General features: G+C 42.9%; 1 protein-coding gene across 2 annotated transcripts in view; it reads right to left on the reverse strand.

Moving 5' to 3' along the window:
* LOC126481180 (CREB-regulated transcription coactivator 1-like) overlaps positions 1-25,203 on the reverse strand; it is a 388,693-nt gene that overhangs the window by 232,357 nt on the left and 131,133 nt on the right. For both annotated transcript variants that reach the window (XM_050104753.1, XM_050104752.1), the window contains 2 exons: positions 21,606-21,861; positions 4,467-4,593 (listed from right to left, as the gene is read on the reverse strand). In XM_050104753.1, coding sequence (XP_049960710.1) covers positions 4,467-4,593; positions 21,606-21,861 — 383 coding nt within the window. The remainder of the gene's footprint in view (positions 1-4,466; positions 4,594-21,605; positions 21,862-25,203) is intronic.

Raw genomic sequence — 25,203 nt, forward strand, 5'->3', positions numbered from 1 at the left:
GAAAACCTCTATATTCATGGAAACACTTATCATCAGTGGTTACTATCTGTTTTATCCAATGCCACCTGATGAGCTACATGAGTTCTACATAACTGATTCTACCACAATTGCTCTTGATCTGTGGGGTGTCCAATTTCATATGGCTATGTTCCATTTATATTACTGGAATTAAAACTTTTGAGAGACTTAGTGCCTTCAAGATTGATTTTAAATTACTGGCAATTAACCACACAATAAAATTCCATGGTACACATTTCAGGCTCATTCTTTGGGTCGTTCGGACTAATCTGAAAATTTGAGAATTTTTGTCATAACAAATTATCATGTTATGCCAAATAGCATTGCAGATATTGCCAAATAGTGCTCTTTATATTGTGGCACTAGTTTCTCCACAAGCTAGATGCATTACATCATTAGCATCGTTCCAATGATACACTGTCATGACGCGGTACACAACATTTTGAGTCATTACTGAATATGCAAAAATGGTCATGAAATACAGGGCGAGTCAAAAGTCCTGGGACATCTTTGTAAGATGGAAGATTAAAGGGAAAACTGAAATGTGATGATGGGAACATAGGTTTGACGTGGGGCTGCAACTTTTGGAGTTTTTTTTTTTTTTTTGGGAAAAGGGGGGGGGGGGGGGCGTGTATGACACATCAAATAACACTTGCTTGAGCTCTGGAATTGAGTGGTGTAATTTGTTTTTGTCGATCTTGTACAGTTTAGAAGTTATTAATGTTCAATGTTACCTTGATACCGACTCATGTCACTCTTTTTTCCAGGTGATCTAAAATGGATCTGACACGTGAACAGTAGATCGAAATCATCCTTATATCAGGGGAACGCAGCTACCGAACAATAGCAGCTGACTACAACAGACGGCACCCAGACAGAGAACCGGTATCACACAGCACGGTGGCTCATGTGATCACCAAATTCTGGCAGACGGGCTCTGTTCACAATAGGGCACATAGTGGGCGACCAAGGACTGCCACCAATGAGGAAACTGCAACTGTGATTGTTGCGTCATTTGTGAAAAGTCCTAAACAAAGTACCCGTCATGTGGCCCTAGCATGTGGAATAAGCCAAACCTCCGTTGTCCGGATATTGCACACCAACAAGTGGCATCATTACAAGCTGCAGATGCAACATCGACTTAACGAGGCTGACCCTGATCGGTGGTTGGAGTTCTGCCTGTGGGCTACTGAACAACATGAACTGGGTCCTTCGTTTGCCAAGGGAATACTGTTCAGTGGCGAGGCGTATTTCACTTTGAACGAGGAGGATAATCGACATAATTGTCGATACTGGAGTGACGCACATCCGAACTGGGTTGCCCCACTTCGAGAACATAGTCCAGTGAAGGTGATGGTGTGGTGTGGCATATGGGACACCTGCATCACTGGGCCATTTTTGATTTACAACACCTTAACTACACCACAGTATCTGATGCTGCTGCAGGACCTTGCGTTCCCTTCCACACTGAACAATGACGGTATTTTCCCATCTTATTTTCAGCACAATGGAGCCCCTCCACACTATGGTATTGGTGTCCGTGAATGGTTGGAGGAACAACGGCCAGGGAAGTGGATTGGTCGCCGCGGTCCCGTGAAGTGGCCACCCAGATCCCCTGAGTTAACGCTCCTTGATTTTTATCTGTGGGGACATCTTAAGCAGATAGTGCATACTGAGAGCATCCGTGATTTGAGACACCTGGAGGAACACATACAACACGCCTGTGACCAAATTGCAGGAGACACTCTCCTCCGTGTGCAGTCAGAGTGGTTACGGCGACTACAGTTGTGCATTGCATGGGATGGACAACACATAGAACATGTGTTGTAGCAGTTGGTATGGAGATAATTTCCCAACTTTGAACATTAATAACCTCTAAACTGTACAAGATAGACAAGAACAAATTACACCACCCAATTCCAGAGCTCAAGCGAGTGTTATTTGATGTGTCATACACCCCCCCCCCCCCACCCTATCCATTAAAAAAAAAAAAAAATTACTTGAATTCAAAATGGCGGATTTCAATATGGCGGCCATGAATGACATTCACTCCAAAAGTTGCCGCCCCACATCAAACCTATGTTCCCATCATCACATTTCAATTTTCGCTTTAATCTTCCAACTTATGAAGGTGTCCAAGGACTTTTCACTCGTCCCATATTACTTCACAACATCTATACTTTTACTGCAAACAGTAAGAAGGAACACTGCTGCCATTAAATAATGTAATGGAGGTTCTAAAGGCAATCTCATTCTTCGTGTCCATTTTCAATTAGGAAGCAGAAGTGTGGTACTGGATTTACGCAAATTATAGTAGTTAAAACTAATGAGCAATAAAAATGCAAACTGAACACAACCAAACCTAATGAAACTGATCACAAACTTCAGCAGATTTGCTTATTTCAAATTTTTGTACTCTCCACACCTGTCAAGCATGGGGAGGCAATGTCAATCCAAGCTGCCCAAATGCAGATGAAGGTAGACGGAAACCACAGAAGCTTGAAAGTTTTTTCTTGGTATGCCACCACATCATACTGTAAACAACTATTTACAATATGACTCTGTGCCATCCCAGAACACTTTTATGTTAATTGAGTCTGGACAGAAGCCTGTGCAATTAAACCACGGAAAACAAAAATCAATACAGTCATTGTGGGATTCCCGTCCTGTTTTTTCCTGAACGCAAATCCCATTCGTTGACCACTGTGCAAACTGGCTCAATAGAAAAAATTATAAATTTACTGACTGCACTAACCACTAATCACATAACTCTAACACAATACACACAATCAGAATCTGAAGGCACGATCTGCTGTTCCACGTGATTCTCTGCAGGAATACCTGATTTGTTAGCCACTGTAAAAAGTGGTTTTCAAATTACTGGATTCTTCTCTAACTGCTTAACAAAGTAATTACATACTTATAAATGGAAAACAGCTATCAATGGATAGTATTGCTTATTTAGTTTAAGTAGGTATTGCGAGATGGCGACCTTCTAAGATTAAAGCCTGTTTACAACTATGAATAAACACAGCAGAACATTCACAGTTCATGTTTTCATTCATATAAGCATAAAATGTATCTTTTTCCTTAAACTCTTTAAGTTTTGCAGTTAATTTCAAGAATTTGAAGAGCATTTCTTTCAAAGTGAAAATAACCAAGCCAAAAGCAAATATCTGCTTAATGTGAAAGGTAATATATAAATTTACCTGTGTTAACTACCTTGTATTACTCAAACTAATTCAACAGACAGCACAACAAGAAACATACAAGATCTGTTCAAAAAATTGAGGAACTTCGCTCACAGAATTTTTCTACGCTTACCTTTTACTTTACATATTCACAGCGAGCAGGTGTGCAGAGGACAGAGGATGAGGCAGCACATTTTTTGTGCGAGAATCACTTGCCAATGGGGATGAATGGCGGAGGGGGAGGGGGGGGGGGTTATCGTGATGCAAGAGCCAGGAATTGTCTCGCACATTTCAGGCCGTTTCCTCCTCATATTTTCTCGCATGTGTTGCAATACATCCCGATAGTACCATCGATTAACAGTTTGCTCTTTGGCACTAATTCATGATGAACTAATCCTTAAAAGTCAAAGAACTATCAGCCTGGCTGTGAAATTTGACCCGACAAGCTTTTTCTGGTTTTGGAGAACCTTTCCCAACCCACTGTGAAGATTGAACCTTAGTCTCAACATCATAACTATAGACACATTTGTCATCACCAGTTATTATTCTCTTAAGGAACATCTTGTTTTCATTTGTAAAATCCAAAAGCTCTTCACAAATTGCGAGGTGAAGATCTTCTGGTCTTGAGTGATGAGGTATGGGACAAACTAGGTAGCAATATGATGCATTCCAAGATGCTGTGTCACGATTTCATGACATGATCCAACTGAAATGTTACATTCTTCTGAAATCTCTCTGACAGTCAGTCATCGATTGGCACACACCATTTCATTGACACTCATGACATGAGTGTCATCAGTAGATGCCAATGGGCATTCTGAACGAGGGTTATCTTTAACTTCCATCCGGCCATTTTTGAACTGTGTGAACTATTTGTAACACCAAGCATGGTTTAAGCACTCATCCCCATAGACTTCCTGCATAATTTGGTCTGTCTCCGTAATGGTTTTATTGAGTTTCACACAAAATTTAATGCAGAAGCGTTGCTCCTCTAACTATTCCATCCTGAAATTTGCAAATTGTGTGACAAAACGTTCTATTCAGTACAGCGGTGAACAATAACTAACCTACATACAAGAATGAAACCTCCAGCAGTTACACATTAAACACACGCATGTGCAGGAATGTCAATTGCATTTCACTCCAATGCACTGTTGGCACGAAATTACGAATGTTCCAGAATTTTTTGAACAGACATCATATTCCCAGCTATAGAAGTATTAAAGGGGAATATTATGCACATAATTAAACACTTACTTTATTCCAGGTACTCTCGGAACTTCACAGCTTGAACGTGGTCGACCATCAACTGTTGTCGAAATAGGTTTTCGGTTAGAATCAGCTGGGTCAACAACCACTAAGCCCAACAATGAACCATCAGCAACTAAAAGAAATGTTAACAATATGAGGATCTAGTTTTTCAGAAATCATTACTGCACTTAAACACAGAACTCAATGGGGAACTACTAACTGAGTTGTACGATTTGTTGCTTAGGACGGCAAGAGAGTTGATAATATGTTACTGATAAACTGTGTGCACACACTCAGCAGTGCCCACTTGCACATAGGTTTTGAAGTTGCAGAGCGCGCAGCTGTGATATGCTTCCTTCACTAGACCTGACATGTAAGCTGTGAATTTAGATGAGACAATTGAAGAACATCTGTGAATTGGTACAGGTCTGTCATTCTGTGTGATAACCCCTCACCCACTGCAAGCCTTGTTGCATGCAAAACCATTTGATCAGATGAACATCTGCAACTGAGGAACATTTTTATAGAAAAGAAACACACTTCAATTGCCAGCAATTTTCTTAATTTATTCCATGACCAATTTTGAAGCTTACAGCTTCATCTTCAGGTGCCACCAACTGCGAGCAAGAGAAAGGCTACTAACGTACAAACACCCTGCAGCTGACGTACTTCTGTTGCACACAAGCAGTGCGCGGAGCAACAAAGGTGGTGATGCTATTATGGACTATCTTATATCCACGGATCACATGATGCTCAACAGCCCACAGATGTTCCTCTGCCACAGAGTACTTCAGCCACTGCGCACACTCCAGAAGGCAGCTGCAGTCACAGCTTCAGTCCAGGACACTCAGTACGGCTGCCTATAGCGTCCAATCTGTTGGAGTGATGTGGAATGTTACTTTCAGTGGTGAGACAGCAATAAATATTATTTGTCAAACTCACTGTAGAATCATCAAACAATGCTTGCTATACAAACTACTGTCCAACACACAGACATTAACTTCCGTTCCCCACCTCACTGACGCTTACGTCAGCCACTTCTGCTACCGCAGTCAGCAGACTTCTGGGCCATCTGCACTAGTCATTTCCACGTTGTGTTGTCCAGACGGTCACTGTGGTTGCTACTCCTATGTGCGAGTGAAGTTTCTTATTTGTTTACATTATTATTGAGTACATTTCTGTCCGGAACCCTCGCCAAAGTTAGTGTTTTTGTTCCGGTGCCTTGCATTTGTTTGACGTGGATGTGATTCCCCAAAACTGACTGGCCCAATTGCCACACATTTACGTTCCCATAATTATGTGAGTACATCACTTTCCACAACTGTAGCTTTCATTCTCGTATGTCAGTCCCATAGTAATTGTGCATTAGTAGCCCCTTTTCTTGTTGGCAGTTGCTGAAGATTGAGCTTTGACCTTCAAAACCAGTCATGGAATAAATTAAGAAAATTCCTGGCGACTGAAGTAGATTTTTTTTCTATAAATATGTTCCTAGTTTGTGGATGTTCACCTGTTCAAATATTTTGTACTGAAGTGCTGTATGGGCAGTCAGAACATATTACCATCTCTTCAAAACGTGCAAGAAATTGCTTAAGTTAACCACCAGCATGTTTATCGATAAGATTATTCCTAATTACGTCAAAAAGTGCTTTAACATAACTAATGCGCACTTCTCAAAATATATACAGCAGCTCATGAGAGCAGCTGAGAGTAAACAAATTCGATCATTGTATTCCAAGAAAGACTGCTGGAATAAAAAAGCATACGTAGCTCACCTACAATTAGCTAAAGGGCTCAATTAGTTCACTTTCGACTATGCTTATAAGCACAATATGTACATTACAAAAGTCTTTGGTGACAAAACAATAAGCACCCACAAATGGAAGCTTGAAAGACTTATGTTAGGAACTAATACATCTACTTCAGATAACCCCCAAACGTTCCTTCCAATTCCATAGTAAGGTAGAGAATCACACCAATTCTTGTTTCAGTGCTGATGAGATTGAACTACTTTAACAAAGGCCTCTCATATAACACGTACCCTACATTCAACCATACAAAAATAGACTTAGTAGCTTACACAACTGCTGATTTAGACAAAGTAAAGTGCATTATAGCTGACAAAAACTAAATCTCTGTGAAGTTAAATATGACCACTCCTCATGAGTTACCTCATGTACTCGCTGAGTCAGTAACACAGAGGCATCACATCCTAACTACAGATCAATTGCTAGTCTGCAATATTAATACAAAACTGGAGGACAATTGAGCCATGATCATGTGTACGGACAGAAGGGCTGCACCTCGGTTGTCATCCTGTACACGGAATACACACAGAAAGTTCGCAATTTCATTAGCAATAATAACACTGAAGCTTATTATTTCAAATTTAACTTCAAAAATTTTAATGAATATCAAATCAAAATCGCATTTAAAAACTTATAAAAATATTTGACCCCTTTCAAAAAAGTGTGTTATTACCAATGAATCCTGAAACTGCCACATTAAGAGGTACATCGAAAATACATAAGCTTAATGCTCCCCTTAGAGCGACTGTTATAGCCACAGACTCCACTGATTACTCTTTTCTTTACAAGTATTACCATTAGCCAGCCACCTATGTATTTAAAAATCAACATGAGCCGGTTGTCTGCTTAAATGATGAAACTTCCTGGCAGATTAAAACTGTGTGCCCGACCGAGACTCGAACTCGGGACCTTTTCCTTTCGCGGGCAAGTGCTCTACCATCTGAGCTACCGAAGCACGACTCACGCCCGGTCCTCACAGCTTCATTTCTGCCAGTATCTCGTCTCCTACCTTCCAAACTTCTTTCAGGAGTGCTAGTTCTGCAAGGTTCGCAGGAGAGCTTCTGTAAAGTTTGGAAGGTAGAAGACGAGATACTGGCAGAAATGAAGCTGTGAGGACCGGGCGTGGGTCGTGCTTCGGTAGCTCAGATGGTAGAGCACTTGCCCGCGAAAGGCAAAGGTCCCGAGTTCGAGTCTCGGTCGGGCACACAGTTTTAATCTGCCAGGAAGTTTCATATCAGCGCACACTCCGGTGCAGAGTGAAAATCTCATTCTGGAAACATCCCCAGGCTGTGGCTAAGCCATGTCTCCGCAGTATCCTTTCTTTCAGGAGTGCTAGTTCTGCAAGGTTCGCAGGAGAGCTTCTGTAAAGTTTGGAAGGTAGGAGACGAGATACTGGCAGAAATGAAGCTGTGAGGACCGGGCGTGAGTAGTGATTCGGTAGCTCAGATGGTAGAGCACTTGCCCGCGAAAGGCAAAGGTCCCGAGTTCGAGTCTCGGTCGGGCACACAGTTTTAATCTGCCAGGAAGTTTCATATCAGCGCACACTCCGGTGCAGAGTGAAAATCTCATTCTGCTTAAATGATATTTGTGTTCCCAACAACATATATGGCCAGCTTGAATGTCACCAACGTGTACACTAACATCCCTAGAAAGGAAATGACCCTCATCATCGAGAATAATTTGAAACAATACACTAATTTTGGTACAGAAGTCATTAATGAGCTCATTATATTCCTCCAGCTGGTCCTTGATGCAACTACTTTCGATTTGGGGATGCTGTCTATGGACAACACAACCTTTCAAACATAGTTGCTAATACTTAAATCACCCACATTGCATCTCAATTTTTTTTCAAACAAATACCAGCCATAAACAAAATTATACATCACTGGTGTTCTGTAGATGATGATTTTTTTTCTTTGTAACAGCTCAAAGGAACAAGTGATCCAATTCCAACAAGATTTGAATGGTATGCATCCCCAAATACATTTTCTGTTTTACTGGGCAGTAATATCATGTATGACATTTACAGAATGGAGTCGACCACCAACAGCATTATTCACAAGTTATCTAATCTTCCACAGAAGTACAAGGTAACCACATTGTGCGCCATAGTACATTATTTACATGATGTACCTCTGAGTGTACAAAATCATAACTAAAAATTCCAAATGATTACATGCACTATCCACACTTATTCAACACAAATTGTTGATTCTCTCGAGCAGCAGTTATGCAAAAGAAGTGCACTAGTATCAACCAGGAGATTGCCTTGCACCAGTGAATCAAGACGTGAACAGTATGAAGTACTACAAAGTATCTGTGAAAGTGTGTAAATGGCTAAGGAAAATTGGACGATGCACCAGCTTTCGATATAGCAAATCAAGTAGGTCTTCAATTCAGATGGCAGGAAACCCGCAGCAAAAAACCACACATACAGTCCATTATATATAAAATTAAGTTTGGGGACTGTTATTGCCAATACATACCACCAAACACGGTAAATGTTTGCTGTCACATTTAAGGAACATCAGGAACCAAGCAATTCGAAATCAGCTTTAAGCAGGCACCTTAAGGCCTGTAAACACTCAATCCCAGGCATCAACACAAACCTCAGAACCTTCCACCACCACCCAAAAGGACATATCCTCAACTGCCTTTAAGAAACTGAAATTTTGCAAAATTTGAACCAGAACCCCAAGTTTACACTAAATTAATGAACTACGTATAAACCAAAGTTTATTCTAAATAACTATGACTCCTTAAGCACTAAATGATGCAAACTGTTCTAAGTCTTCCAAGCTTCCATTCTTTAATAACAGATAAATTGTTTTATCATTGACATTTTCATATATTTAACATTAGTTTCTGCTATTGTAATGACTCTGTTGTTACGAAGGTAATCCCAAAAGTAAGGACTTCTATTTTTTTTATAAGTACATAGACCTGTTTATTCCTACAATAGTTTACATCAGTTTACAACTTGAACGTTTAGCTATTTTTCGACATGATCACCATTTCTGTCGATGCATTATTTTTAGACACTGTGGCAGTTTTTGTAAGCCCATGTTATACCAGCTCGCCATCATGCTGCGAAGAAGGATGCCGCCACTGGCATGATTGTTGCTTGGTCTCAGGTGTAAAGTGGTATGCCGAGGTTTCGTCACCCGTGACAATTGAGTCCAGAAAGTTGTCCTGTTCGTCTGCAAGGCGGTGAAGAAATGCGCGGGAAGCATCAACTCGTTGCCGCATGTAGTCCTTAGTCAGCATGTGTGGCACCCATCTTGCGCACACCTTCCAGTAGTTCATTTCGTTAAAATTTTGTGAGCGTTGCTTCGGGAAACCTTAGGAACCAACGTGCAGAGATCATCCAAGGTGATCCACCGATCTTCATGCATGCTTTGCTCAACCTTCAACACTGACTACTCAGAAATTGACGGTCTCCTGCTCCTTCATTCATTGTGAATTTCGGTCCAACCAGCTGCAAACTCTCTACACCACTTACAAACATTTTTGACAACCATGCACGACTCACCATACACTTCCGTCAATTGGCGATGGATTTCAATTGGCGCAGTGCCCTTTGCATTCAAAAATCAAATAACTGCACGCAATTCACACTTGGCGGTAACATGGAACGGGAGCTCCATTATCAATGGCTGCCAAGCCAAGACTGAGTGCCTCAGCGCGGCGTGCGCACGTTTACACACAGCACGTGAAGCACTCTTCGTAGCAGTATGACGAACTGCCACACAAACAGAGTTCTGTTACTTTTGGGATTACCCTCATAAATAGATTCTACTGTACCTGGATTTTACTCTTCTTGTCCACTACATGTAGACAGTTTTGTTACTTGCCTGCCTTAGTTCTATGAGGGGTGTTTTTTAAGTAAGTACCATTTGGAAATTTAAAAAAGACATGCTAAGATTTCTCAATAATTTTATTTTTACATGAAAGCCTGTACCTTAATCTACTTTTCTACATAATTTTTGTCAATACTGAGGCACTTGTCATAAAGTTGTACCAGTTTTTGAATACCCTCCTCATAGAAGTCTGCCGCCTGACTTGTTAACCACTGCATCACCACTGTTTTGACTTCGTCATGAAGACGCTGACCGCCCAGGTGTTTCTTCAAGTGCAGGAACAGATGGTAGTCACTGGGCGCAAGATCGGGGCTGTACGGAGGATGATCTAGGGTTTCCCATCAAAAAGATGTGATGATATCTTTGGTCTGATTCGCCACATGTGGATGGGCATTGTCTTGCAACAAAACGATGCCCTTGCTCAACTTGCCACATCTTCTGTTCTGAATTGAACGGCACAGATTGTGCAATGTCTTACAGTAAGCTGATGCATTGATTGTCTCATTACGAGGCAGAAATTCCACAAGCAATATTCCTTTTCTGTCCCAAAAACTGGGCACATGATTTTCCGGGCAGAAATTGTTTGCTTAAACTTCACTTTTCTGGGTGAATCTGAATGCTGCCATTCCATGGATTGTTGCTTTGATTCTGGTGTGATATAGGCCACCCATATTTCATCTTGAAGAAACACCTGGGCGGTCAGCATCTTCAAGATGATGATGCAGTCAAAACAGTGGTGATGCAGTGGTTAACAAGTGAGGCAGCAGACTTCTATGAGGAGGGTATTCTAAAACTGGTACAACGTTATGACAAATGCCTCATTATTGACGGAAATTATGTAGAAAAGTAGATTAAGGTACAGGCTTTCTTGTAAAAATACAATTATTGAGATCTCTTAGCATGTCTTTTTTTAATTTCAAAATGGCACTTACTTAAAAAACACGCCTCGTAGTTGGGAGGCCCTTTTGTGTCTTGTTTATTTTTATAAGAGTTGATGCCTTGTGATGTACCATTCTGTTTTATATGTCTACAATGATTTTTCAGTTAGGTATATCAATTCTATCCCTCCTGAGCTTTTTATATTAAGACCTTGTTTTGGCTCCTAAAGATGAGGCCATACATGATTACCAAGCTTAGTGGTTGCTACCTTTTTCTTGTCACCCTTCAGCTGTTGTCATTTTATTGCTCAGTTTTTGGATATATTTCATGTACACTATCAGCACCACCTGTTCTTGTTGCATTTTTATCCTTTATCTTTTTATTGTCATGCATTCTGTCACACTGACTTTTAGGCATTTCCCCATACACTTATGTTTATGTACTATCATATTTAGTGTCTTAAAGGTGATGCTCCCATGTATCGAAGTTAGTTTGTTATTTCATTTCAATCCCCACCACACATAGGCATAATTTCTTTACATGCTTTCCATGGATAAAGATTACAATACCTTTACTCCTCGTTTATTTGTATTATGCCTGGTACTGTGTTGTTTGTTTGGGGTTTAAGGGCGCTCAACTACTGAGGTCATTAGCGCCCAGTCACAATTGTTAGAGCACATAGAATCTAGTAAAACTCGGGGGGGGGGGGGGGGGGGGGGGGGGGGGGGGGGGGGGGGGGGGGGGGGACACCAGAAAGTTCTGACAAAGATGCAGATAAAATAGATAAAATAAGTGAAGGAGTTAGATGTCTTTGGACAAGCCAGTCAAAGTAATGAAATGAAGAACATGAGCAGCTGCTCGAGTGTCATCAGCTAAAATATCCTGTAAAGTAGATGGCAGAGACAGGACAACACGAGATTGACTAAAACAGGGACACGACAATAAAACATGGCGCACTGTTAATGCATGACCACAAGGGCACTGCGGGGCTGGGTCACTGGAGAGCAGGTAGCGGTGGCTAAACCGGCAATGCCCAATCCGCAACCTGGTCAGAAGGACCTCTTCTCGCCGAGATGGTCGGGAGGAGGTTGTCCAAGCAGTTGGGAACGGTTTTACTGCCCGGAGCTTGTTTCCTTGAAGTGATGACCAAGTATCCCACCACAAAGACACAAGCCTCCTACAAACAACCTCACTAATGTCAGATGACGGGACACAATGGGAGGCTGGCCGAGGCAGGAGGACTGCAGCCTTGGCTGCAGTATCAGCAGCCTCATTCCCAGGCACTCCTACATGGCCGGGAACCCACAGAAAGCTGACAGGAGAGCCACCAGCAGCAGAAGAATGGCTGGACTGCTGGATCCGTTGCACCAAGGGATGGACCGGATATGGAGCTCCAAGGCTCTGAAGAGCACTGAGTGAATCAGAGCAGAGTACATACGATGAGTGGCAGTGGCGGCGGGCATACTGAACGGCCTGATGGAGAGCAAAAAGCTCGGCCGTAAAGCTGGAACACTGGTCGAGGAGCCGGTATTTAAAGGTGCCGGCCCCGACGACAAAGGCACAGCCGACACCATCGTCAGTTTTGGAGCCATCAGTGTAAATAAAGGTGTGACTGGCAAGTCACACACGAAGTTCGACAAACTGTGAGCAATACACTGCAGCCGGAGTACCCTCCTTCAGGAGCGAGCTGAGGTCGAGACAAATATGAACCGGAGCCTGGAGCCACGGTGGTGTCGGGGTCTCACCCTCTCTGAAGGTGGTAGGGAGGGCAAAATCCAATTGTCGAAGCAGGCGACGAAAGCGGACTCCAGGGGGTAGAAGGGCAGACACATACAACCCATACTGACGGTCGAGAGAATCGGTGAAGAAGGACTGATAAGAGGGGTGGTCGGGCATTGACAACAGCCGGCAGGCATGCCGACAAAGCAGTATGTCGTGCCGGTAGGTCAATGGTAATTCGGCAGCTTCAGCATAAAGACTCCAGACGGGACTAGTGTAGAATGCTCCGGTCGCAAGACATAACCCCCAATGGTGGATGGAGTTGAGACTGCGTAAGAGGGATGGCCGAGCAGACGAGTACACGAGGCTCCCATAATCCAGCTTTGATCGGACTATGGACCGATACAAGCGAAGCAGGACAGTGTGATCCGCTCCCCAAGATGAACCACTAAGAACTCTGAGGACATTAAGGGAACGTGTACAACGGGCAGCCAAATAAGAGACGTGCGGAGACCAACAAAGTTTCCTGTCCAGTGTGAGCCCTAGAAACTTAGTTGTTTCCACGAATGGGAGAACGCTTTATATCGCCAAAAGTTGATGCAAACCGTCTTCTCTTCAGAGAACCGGAAGCCATTTGCCACACTCCATGAGTATAAGCTGTCTAGACAACGCTGAAGGCAGCGCTCCAAAAGGCATGTTCTCTGGGCACTGCAGTAGATCGCGAAGTCATCGACAAAAAGAGAGCCTGAGACATTAGGCGGAATGCAATCCATAATTGGATTGATCGCTATGACAAAAAGGGCTACACTCAAGACGGAGCCCTGAGGCACTCCGTTCTCCTGGAGGAAGACGTCGGACAATACGGAACCCACACGTACCCTAAACTTGCGATCTGTTAAAAAGGAATCAATAAAAAGGGGCAGGCGACCGCGTAGACCCCACCTGTGCATAGTGCGGAGGATACCTCCTCTCCAACAGGTATCATAAGCCTTCTCCAAATCGAAGAACACGGCTACCGTTTGGCGCTTTCGCAAAAAAGTTGTTCATGATGAATGTTGACAGGGTCATAAGGTGGTCAACAGCGGAGCGGCGGCGACGAAAGCCGCATTGAACATTGGTAAGTAGCTGTCGAGAGTCAAGAATCCAAACTAACCGAGCATTAACCATGCGCTCCATCACCTTACAGACACAGCTTGTAAGAGAAATGGGGCGGTAACTAGAAGGAAGGTGTCTATCCTTCCCGGGTTTGGGTATAGGAACAACGACGGCGTCACGCCAACGCATGGGGACTTGACCTTCGGTCCAGACGCGATTGTAGGTACGAAGAAGGAAGCTTTTGCCTGCCGGAGAAAGGTGGGCCAGCATCTGAACGTGAGTGGCATCTGGCCCCGGAGCAGAGGACCGGGACAGTGCAAGTGCACGTTCGAGTTCCCACATAGTAAAGGGGGCATTATAATTTTCCAGATTCAGCGAGTGGACAGGATGCAGGAGAGCCCCAAAGGGGATGATGGGCATTGAAGTCGCCAAACAATAAAAACGGTGGAGGAAGCTGAACAAGCAGGTGCATCATGTCAGCCCGACTAACTGCGGATGACGATGGAGTGTACAAATGGAAAAAGTAAAGGCAGAAAGAGTAATACAGACAGCTATTGCTTGGAGTGGGGTGGTCAATGGGATGGGATGGTAATAGACATCGTCCCGAACGAGCAACATGACCCCCACCATGAGCTGGAATACCGTCCACAGGGGTGAGGTCTGACCGCCCCGAGGTATAGTGGGTAAAAGCAAGACGGTCAGTTGGGTGCAACTTGGTTTCCTGGAGACCAAGGACGAGCGGACAGTGCAGGTGGAGGAGCAGCTGTAATTCCTCCCGATTAGATCGAATATCTCTTATGTTCCAATGTAACAAGGCCATCGCTAGTCAGAAAAAAGGGGGGAACGAGACGGGGGAAGAGCTGGTCACCTCGACGGCCGCGGAGGGCCAGGTTTCGAGGGAACAACGCTACAACCGGCGGGAGGCGGATCCTGTTCCATCGACTCGTCGCCAGCTGCGGTCGCTGTCCCGGGTTGCGTAGGAGGGGCAGCATCATTTGCCGACAAGATGCCAGCTGAGCGCCTGGCAGCAGAGCGTCCCGGCGAAACTGAGGACGGCCGGGAGCAGCGACTCACGGATGGAGCGTCAGACGAAACGCGCCGGGGTGGAGAGGGGGATAGAGACTTCTTCTTGGAGGCCTTCTTGGAAGTCCGAGGAGGCACAGGGATGGTGGGCTGGACCCGAAGAAAGTCCTCACGCACGGGGTCCGTTTTGGAACGCCGGACCTCGGAACGTTTCCCCGATGGACGCATGAGAAGAGGATCGCTTCTCAGGTGGCGGGGCAGGGCAAACGAAGTTGTCAACGTCACGGGATGGAGGCGGTCATACTTCTTCCTGGCCTCAGAATAAGAGAGACGATCCTAAGTTTTGAGTTCGTGAATCTTCTTCTCCTTCTGATACGTGGGGCAGTCTAAAGATCTAGGCAAGTGGATGCCAGGACAATTAACACACCGAGGTGGTGGGGTGCATGTAAGTCCCTCACGAAGAGGACGTCCACAATCACCACAAAGGGGCTCAGCCTCACACCGTGATGACATGTGCCCAAAGCGCAAACACCGAAAGCAGCGCATAGGAGGCGGGACGTAAGGTCGCACGTCGCACCGGTAGCACATCACCTTTACCTTCTCCGGGAGAACGTCCCCCTCGAAGGCGAGGATAAAGGCCCCGGTGTCGATGCAACGGTCTTTGGGGCCGTGCTGGACTCGCCGGACGAAGTGCACGCCTCGGCGCTCCAGGTTGTGCCTGAGCTCCTCATTAGATTGCAGCAGGAGGTCCCGATGAAAAGTAACCCCCTGCGTCCTATTCAGTGTCAGATGCGGGACAATGGACACTGGGATGTCCCCTAGTCGGTCGCACGCCTGGAGCGCCGCCGACTGTGTGGCGGAGGTGGTCTTTATAAGAACGGACCCCGAACGCATTTTACTGAGAGCCTCGATTTCCCCAAAGATGTCCTCGATGTGTTGAACAAAGGACATGGGCTTGGAGGTGGCGAACGTCCCCCCATCGGCCCGAGAACAGACCAAATAGCGGGGGAAGTACTTCGCCCCAAGCCGGCGGGCCTGTCCTTCCTCCCAGGGAGTGGCCAAGGGGAAAAGGGCAGGAGAACCAGAACCAGAGACAGTACCTTTCTTTTTAAAAGACTCGGCCGCAGAGCGACCTGATACATGTTGACGTTTCATCTGCGAAACGTCCGCCCCGATACCACCCATTCCGACCAGTCCTAAGCATCAGTTCAGTTGTTTATTTACTGAAGTTCATTTCTGTAGAGAACCTTCCACATCCACAAGGTTTGCATTTTCGTTCCTTGCCTATGCATTTGTTTGATGTTGGTGTGATCCCCCTGATTGACTGACCCAATCATGACACATTTATGTTACCATAATTTGTTAGTACACCACTTTCCACAACAGTGGTTTTCATTTTGGATGTCAACCACATAATACTTGTACACTAGCAGCCTTCTTGTTCACAGCTGGTGGCACTCTAAAATAAAGCTTTCAGCTTTGAAACTGGTCATGAAATAAATTAAGAAAATTACCAGCAACTGAAGCAGATTTTTGTTCTACAAACATAAAATCTTGTTGCATGCAATTCTGAGGAGGAAGAATAACTTTGTCTACTACCATGACCTTTGCACAACAACAACCTACGTAACCTCATAACGGCGATCGTTTACCACACTACATGGGTTGGCAGAATGCTCGTACCTCTATTTTCATATCTAATGTGTAACTTACATAGACAAGCTTTCAGTAATTAACTGACATAAGCAAGGCACATGTTTTTTACACATATTTTCAGCTGTAGTTCTTTTGCATTCTAATTTCCTGTCTTTTGAGTTCATTACACACTTTCAATGATTGCAACTCTGCTACAGACATGTCTGTACAAAATGATGTGTGACAAAGTGTAACACCCCAAATATAGAACCCATAATGACCACCCTTTTGATGCAAAAGAAATAGTAAAATTAGTCATCCTGACAGTGATGGCAGCTACTAACAACAACATTTACACTCTTCTCAGTTTGATTAACAGGGATGATATATAAATACTAATAATTATCATAAAGAAAGGACTGAATGAAAGAATACCATGTGATACAAAACAGAAACTTTAAAGAAAGAATTGAAAAGTTATTATTTATGAAGGTTAAACCCCATACCATAAATCGACCGAAGATAACATTTATCCTAGAAGAGAGTTGTAGCCGCATTGGGCTGTAAGTTCGCTGTGACTACAATGTAACTCAGCAATGGAGTAGTTAACTTCTCTCTTGTATTCTGCAACAGTAGTACGCATGTTAAGCACAGCTAGATAGTTTTAAAACTGACTTGAAGTTTTACGATATAGACTGGAAATATTAGTCAGAAGTCTGACTAAAGTAAGATCATCTTTACCGTTAGACAAATAATGGGATTTTGATGTATGTGACAGAAAAGTGGATCACGTGATTACCAATTTGTGATGGTACTTAGCCTTCAACATAGTTAATAGTCACGAACATCAAAGGACACAGAAAGAGACTGATGGCTGACATAAACTCGATTATTAAACTAAACGCAATCACGAAGAGATTACAATTTTGCCGTATTGTCAGAAGTTATCGTCAAAGTCAGGATTACTAATGTTGATGGACATAATGCCCTAAATGACATATCACTGTGTATGTTCAGCGTAGGGACAGACAATAATTACGAAGAATAATAAACCTTAATTCAACTTTAATTATCTGTGTTGCCTACATCATTTCATGGACATTTAAAGTGTATTCGTGAAATTAACTGATTATTCTGATAACATAAGAGTGCAAAGTGAATTAGTAATAATTTAAATGTGAACAGTAATAACCTTACACCAAATTTATGACACATTCTTAACATTGCTCAAGGGAATATTATCTCTGGAGTTATGTTGTGCAGTTGTTGAATACGCGACGTAGCGACGCCTTGACGACGGAATAGTAATTAACAACTTAATATCCTTGCAAAATTCACTATGTGGCCTCAGCTTGGGTGATGGAATGATGATTCAAGACACTATTTGTTAACGTTTGAATAACCGTTCTCAAATTGGGCATAAGAACTACAGTAAGCAAGTTCGAGTAAACTGAAGGGTCTATTGCGAACACGCAAGGGACTTTTGGTTATTTCAGATCAATGGAGGCATACCGCTATCGAGTGGTACAGTCGCTACATTTATAAGTGAAGGAGATCAACAGACAATGAACACAATTGCTTTCAAGACAAGCAAGGGCGCCGCACACATTCCGACGTGCTGCTCCATTGAGACAGTGATATCATTTTCGAGATACAATACCTGAAAGTAACCAAACCACGCGAGGAGTCTTTTTTTTTTAATAGTTATAGATTGGTGTTGTCGTAATCGATGGAGCCGTTCCACGTTATCTCGACTGGGCACCCATCACCATCGAGCCAAGAGAGAACAGGGCCACAAAACACAGCCTGCTGTGGGTATTTCTTTAATCTACAAGGATTGGAGCTTAAATGGTGGCAACTATTTATTCACATCCAATACAAAAGGGTTACATGTTTGCACCTGTTACTGTCCTTCAAAGTAGTCACCAGCATTGTGTAGAACCTGTTGCCAGGAATGTGGAAGGCGTAGTATGCCATTAGCAGAGCCTGAACTGTTGATGATGTGAATGGAGTGGTCTACTGCCTGTCGAATCTCTGGAACAGTTCTGAAGCGAATGCCACGAAGTGGTTCCTTCATATTCAGAATCAAATCAAAGTCACAAGGACTTAAGTCCGGGGAGTATGGTGGACGGTACAGTACTCCCCACTCCCATTGACCAAACAGAGCAGCCACAGCTTGCGTTATATGGTCCCATGCATTGTCCTGCAAAATGATGGGTGGGTTGTGCAGAAAGTGTCGCCGCTTCTTTCGCAAAGCTGGTCGCAGGTGATGCTCCAAAAACGAACAGTAAAACGACTTAACTCCTTGTGACTTTGATTTGATTCCGAAGATGAAGGAACCACTTTGTGGCATCCGCTTCAGAACTGTTCCAGAGATTCGACAGGCAGTAGATCGCTCCATTCACACCATCAACAGTACAGGCTCTGCTAATGGTATACTACGCCTACCACATTGCTGGCAACAGGTTCTACACAATGCTGGTGACTACTTTGAAGGATGTAACTCTTTTGTATCGCTTGTGAATAAATAGTTGCCACTATTTAAGCTCCAACCCTCGTATAATGGCCTAGTAATAGTTATCATTGGTAATTTTAAGTAAGAGGAAGCCTGCTTCACATAGCCTTAGGTATAGCATGTGCACTGAGTGAGTGATATGCTCAGTTTAATTATTAATATGTACTTTAATGTTTCTCAGCTCTAAGTAATGCAGCTTGTTTACTCAACTGCAGAAGTCACATATGTAACAATTTTAGACAATTCTGTCCTTCCTTCTGGCAGAAGGGCAATGAACGATTCATCAACCCCCCGAATACAAATGCTGTTCCTTCTCGTAAGATCATAAAATCAGATATGCAAATATCCATTACTGCTTTCCTTTGCACATACAGATCTGCATCTACAATATTGCAGCCATTAGCAATGGCTGTTTGTAAATCACATGTCTGAAAAATATCAATTTTCTCTATGGTTTGAACTTCATGTTGAACCATAACTGCTCAATATTGGCTGCAACATATCTTCAAACATGGCTACAAGTCAAGAATGTACAATCACTGGAGGGCTATATCTAATATGTTAACAGAATCTTCTGTTGGTTCTTGGTAGAACAACATTATAATAAATGAAAAGCACCAGTTTGCTTTTGTTCTACAAAAATAATAGGAAAAAAGCAAACTGGTGCTTTTCATTTATCACATATATCTAATACATTACAATGGCTTTTCCAACTAAACTTCATGTTTACAGATTGTGCGCCAAAAGGTAGTTTACATTATAACTGTCTTAAAACATTTCGGATATTCCGAGATCGTAATTTAAAACTTCTTCAATAAGAGCTTGCTTTAAAAAACACACATATATAAAGAACACTCAGTTAAGTATACAGGGTGTTACAAAAAGGTACAGCCAAAGTTTCAGGAAACATTCCTCACACACAAATAAAGAAAGGATGTTATGTGGACATTTCCATGTTAGAGCTCATTTTAGTTTCGTCAGTATGTACTGTACTTCCTCAATTCACCGCCAGTTGGCCCAATTGAAGGAAGGTAATGATGACTTCGGTGCTTGTGTTAACATGAGACTCATTGCTCTACAGTACTAGCATCAAGCACATCAGTACATAGCATCAACAGGTTAGTATTCATCACGAACGTGGTTTTGCAGTCAGTGCAATGTTTACAAATGCGGAGTTGGCAGATGCCATTTGATGTATGGATTAGCACGGGGCAATAGCCGTGGTGCGGTACGTTTGTATCGAGACAGATTTCCAGAACGAAGGTGTCCCGACAGGAAGACGTTCGAAGCAATTGATCGGCGTCTTAGGGAGCACGGAACACTCCAGCCTATGACTCGCGACTGGGGAAGACCTAGAACAACGAGGACACCTGGAATGGATGAGGCAATTCTTCGTGCAGTTGACGATAACCCTAATGTCAGCATCAGAGAAGTTGTTGCTGTACAAGGTAACGTTGACCACGTCACTGTATGGAGAGTGCTACGAGAGAACCAGTTGTTTCCGTGCCATGTACAGTGTGTGCAGGCACTATCAGCAGCTGATTGGCCTCCACGGGTACACTTCTGCGAATGGTTCATCCAACAATGTGTCAATCCTCATTTCAGTGCAAATGTTCTCTTTACGGATGAGGCTTCATTCCAACGTGATCAAACTGTAAATTTTCACAATCAACATGTGTGGGCTGACGAGAATCCGCATGCAATTGTTCAATCACGTCATCAACACAGATTTTCTGTGAACGGTTTGGCAGGCATTGTTGGTGTCTTGATTGGGCCCCATGTTCTTCCACCTACGCTCAATGGAGCATGTTATCATGATTTCATACGGGATACTCTACCTGTGCTGCTAGAACATGTGCTTTTACAAGTACGACACAACATGTGGTTCATGCACAATGGAGCTCCTGCACATTTCAGTCGAAGTGTTCGTACGCTTCTCAACAACAGATTCGGTGACCAATGGATTGGTAGAAGCGGACCAATTCCATGGCCTCCACATTCTCCTGACCTCAACCCTCTTGACTTTCATTTATGGGGGCATTTGAAAGCACTTGTCTATGCAACCCCGGTACCAAATGTAGAGAATCTTCGTGTTCGTATTGTGGACGACTGTGATACAATACACCATTCTCCAGGGCTGCATCAGCGCATCAGGGATTCCATGCGATGGAGGGTGGATGCATGTATCCTGACTAACAGAGAACATTTTGAACACTTCCTGTAACAAAGTGTTTGAAGTTACACTGGTACGTTCTGTTGCTGTGTGTTTCCATTCCATGATTAATGTGATTTGAAGAGAAGTAATAAAATGAGCTCTAACATGGAAAGTAAGCGTTTCCGAACACATGTCCGCATAACATATTTTCTTTCGTTGTGTGTGAGGAATGTTTCCTAAAGTTTGGCCATACCTTTTTGTAACACCCTGTATATTTCTATAAGCAAGGCAAGCACAAAGTTCAAACTAAAACACTGCCTCAAAGAGAAAATAATGTGGTGCGTAAACACTCGTTGTCTTTTTACAAGTGAAAATGTAATGCACCTTGTTCCAGGAAAAGAAACTTGGAGACAAGAGACTATTTTACAGCCATTTCCATCTCAATGTGTTTATTACCTCTCCTCTGCGAGGATAGACCAGCTTCTGTAGTAGTGGCCATAGCGCTCTGATGCAGGGCAGAATCCGAATTTGTGCGTCTCCAGCTAGTGTCGGGTGGAGGTGATAGGTACGTTGAACTGCTATATGGAGACGTGTCAATGCGTTTCTCTGCAGGACGAGACCGCATTGGTCCCACGCCCATTCTCCGACCTCGTTCCTGATATGTCCCGTCACCTCGACCTGCCTTCATTTCCTCTAGGCTGCTAAGAGCACTCTGGAATGCAAAAAAAACTGCACTGAAAGTAACTGAAATGTCAAAATTCTTGATAGTTTAATTTTTAGTAACAAGTTAAACCCAAGATTCACCTAAGTAAGATATAACACACACGTGAGACAGAACATAAAGCTATCAAGTTACTGGACCTAAATGTCCAAATCTCATTTCTTAGTATTCAGATCCACAAACCACACACATTTGGAAGCTTTATAAGTCAATTGAAAGTACTGTAAAATAAGATATGACCCAGTAATCTTAACAAGAGTTCCATTACCAGTGAAAACTAATTAGCTGGAAATAGATATCTTCTAACTATTAAAGGCTGTTTCATTTTTTGAGAATTCAAGTAACAAGTACCACAATATTTTATATAAAAATAAAATAAAGCAAAAGAAAAGTCTTAGTATCTAACAATAGTGGATTAAACAAATTTAAAATGATATTTTTTGTAAAGTTTCAAGCTTCACTCACTCGGAAACTGAAGGATGTAGTCTGACGGTAAGCTTTTATGAACTCTCAGACTGTTCATATATTACCTTCTATAATTAATAGTGTGACTTAGTTCGGAGTAGAAGTTCTGTATTACCATTTAAGATATTTAATGCATGTGTCCAAGCAAATGTATTTTGCAATGAGCTGAAACATTAGGACGTACATTTCCAGACTGTTGTGGGCAGGGTTGTGAGAACGGTCACTATACGAGTGGGCTCTATCAGGAAGCTCAAGTGCATATATCAAAAGAAAATCCATTGGCAATTTGTTTTCACTTCACTGTGCTCACTCATTAAATCTTTCGGGTGTGCATGCTGTGGAGAGTTGCACAGATGTGGCACCTATTTTTGGAACTGTTTCGAAAACACAACGTTTTTCATTCTAGGCCTCAAAAATGGAAAGCTTTAAAAGAAAGTGTAGGATTGTACATTCATGTACAAGGTGGTCTGTGCAAATAGATGTTGTGCAACCATCTGCTCATCATTTTCCAGGATTACAAAGGATAGTTAAACTTGCTTTCAACTTTAATCTGAATGTGGAGACACATACTGGACTAAAGGGCATTCAGAAGTATTTCAGATTATTTCAATGTGTCTTGATGTCTTCAATGTAGAAAATATTAGCTCCAACAAACCTATGTAACACTGTGCATCAACCAAAATAAGAAACAGTAGGTGCTGAAAGTGCCAATAATAAGAGTCTAATGGAAGAATTCCATATACTGACTAAATAGCTGTGATACTATTTACACAGAAAATTGCAAGATAATGAAAACTATTGGATTATCACCTGATTTGAATGTAATGATTTGCAGTACAGAAACAGAATGGCAAAACAAAATGCTTTTTAGATGAAACACCAGAAGCCCTGCAACCTGATGCACACATTTGGTTTCTTATGGAACTATTCCACAGTATCAGAGCACACAGAAAGCACAGTATCTCTATACAGGGTAGACATTAATTAAGCAGGATTTGAAATTTTGCTGTTAAAAAGATTCATGGAGCTAATTTTTGTGTCTGAGACACTTCCCCCCTCTGTGCCCCCTCAATACTCTTCATTAGTGCAATTTTAATAACATATTTCCAAAAATAATGGTAGCCTTACAAATTTTTAGCACTTTGCCTGTTGCTGTTCCAAATACTGTATAATGGTAGCCTTATAAATTTTCTGCACTTTGCCTGTTGCTGTTGCCCAAGCATAGCAGTGATCCAGTGTCCTTGGAAGAGTTAAAAATACTTTGAGAACTACAATGAGGCAAGAGCAGCTTGTCTGATTATCTGTGATTGTAGCTCATTAGATTATATAAGGATTATAAGAGTTTCCATATACATATATCACATCAACCTCGTAACCAAGGCATTGTAAGATTTTTCGCATTACAATTTTCCTATTTTATCCAAAAAAGCGAAGTTTTAAACTAATCTGGGAGAAGGGACCTAGAACGCTTACTTGGGGCCCAAAAAACCAGGCGCCTGCTCTGGTTGCAGGGAGATGAAGTTCGCACACCCTCCACATGGAATGCCACAGCTCGGGAAGCCATACAGGGGCAGCTAGCCCCGCCTGCCTCCCGCAGTTCAGATACCACTCGTACCTATAATTCTCTGCCTGTTTTTTGAAAAAGTATCAGTGTGAACGGACAACCAAGGAATCAGTAATCTATGAGTGGGGAGGAGGGGGTTAATGGGCCAGGGTCACTGTGGTGTGGTGTGTGGGAATTTGGATCTGACAGAAAGCACATCCGACTTTCCGAGGCAGTTAGGGCAACTGTTCTAGAGAAACACAGCATCTGGGTTCGAGTCCTGGTCTGGCACAAATTTCCAACTCTCGGCATTGCATTGCCACAATGTCCTGTGCAGCTGGAAGTCATTTGCTTCCCATTTCTTTACGGCCAATTATTCATATATCAGACACATTACCCTAGGCTTCATAATTCTGGGAAAGCAGAAGTCACGCAGAGAGGTAAAAATTGCTTAAATGATGTTCACAATTGAAACTGAAATTGTCTTATACACTGAGGTGACAAAAATCAGGGGATAGTGATATGTGCACATTTAGATGGCGGTAGTGATGTGTACACAAAGCATAAAAGGGTGGTTCATTGGCGGAGCAGTCATTTGTACTCAGGTGAAATGGGAATTAACAGACTTTGAATGTGGAATGATAGTTGGAGCTAGATGCATGGGGCATTCCATTTCAGAAATCATTAGTGAATTCAATATTCTGAGATCAACAGTGTCAAGAATATGCCGAGAATACCAAATTTCAGGCATTACCTCTCACCACGGACAATGCCGTGGCCGGTGGCCTTCACTTAACAAGTGAGCGCAGCGGCACTTGTGTAGTTATCAGTGCTAACATACAAGTAACAATGCACAAAATAACCACAGAAATCAATGTGGGATATACGATCAACATATCCTTTAGGACAGTCTGGCGAAATTTGGTGTTAACGGACTATAGCAACAGACCACCAACGCGATTGCCTCTGCTGACAGCACATCATTGCCTACAGTGCCTCTTCTGAGCTCGTGATCACATCGATTGTAACCTAGACTGCTGGAAAACGGTGACTGTCGGGTGATTCTCAATTTCAGCTGGTAAGAGCTGATGGTCAGGTTCGAGTGTGCTACAGACTACACAAAGTGATTGTCCCAAGTTGTCAACAAGGCACTGTGCAAGATGGTGGTGACTCCATAATGGTGTGGACCATGTTCACATGGAGTGGACAGGGTCCTCTGGTCCAACTAAACCTATCACTGACAGGAAGTGGTTATGTTTGACTACTTAGAGACCATATGCAGCAATTCACGGGCTTCATATTCCCAAACGACAGGGGAATTTTTA

Source organism: Schistocerca serialis, chromosome 5, assembly GCF_023864345.2.
Source record: "Schistocerca serialis cubense isolate TAMUIC-IGC-003099 chromosome 5, iqSchSeri2.2, whole genome shotgun sequence".
Lineage (NCBI taxonomy): Eukaryota > Metazoa > Arthropoda > Insecta > Orthoptera > Acrididae > Schistocerca > Schistocerca serialis.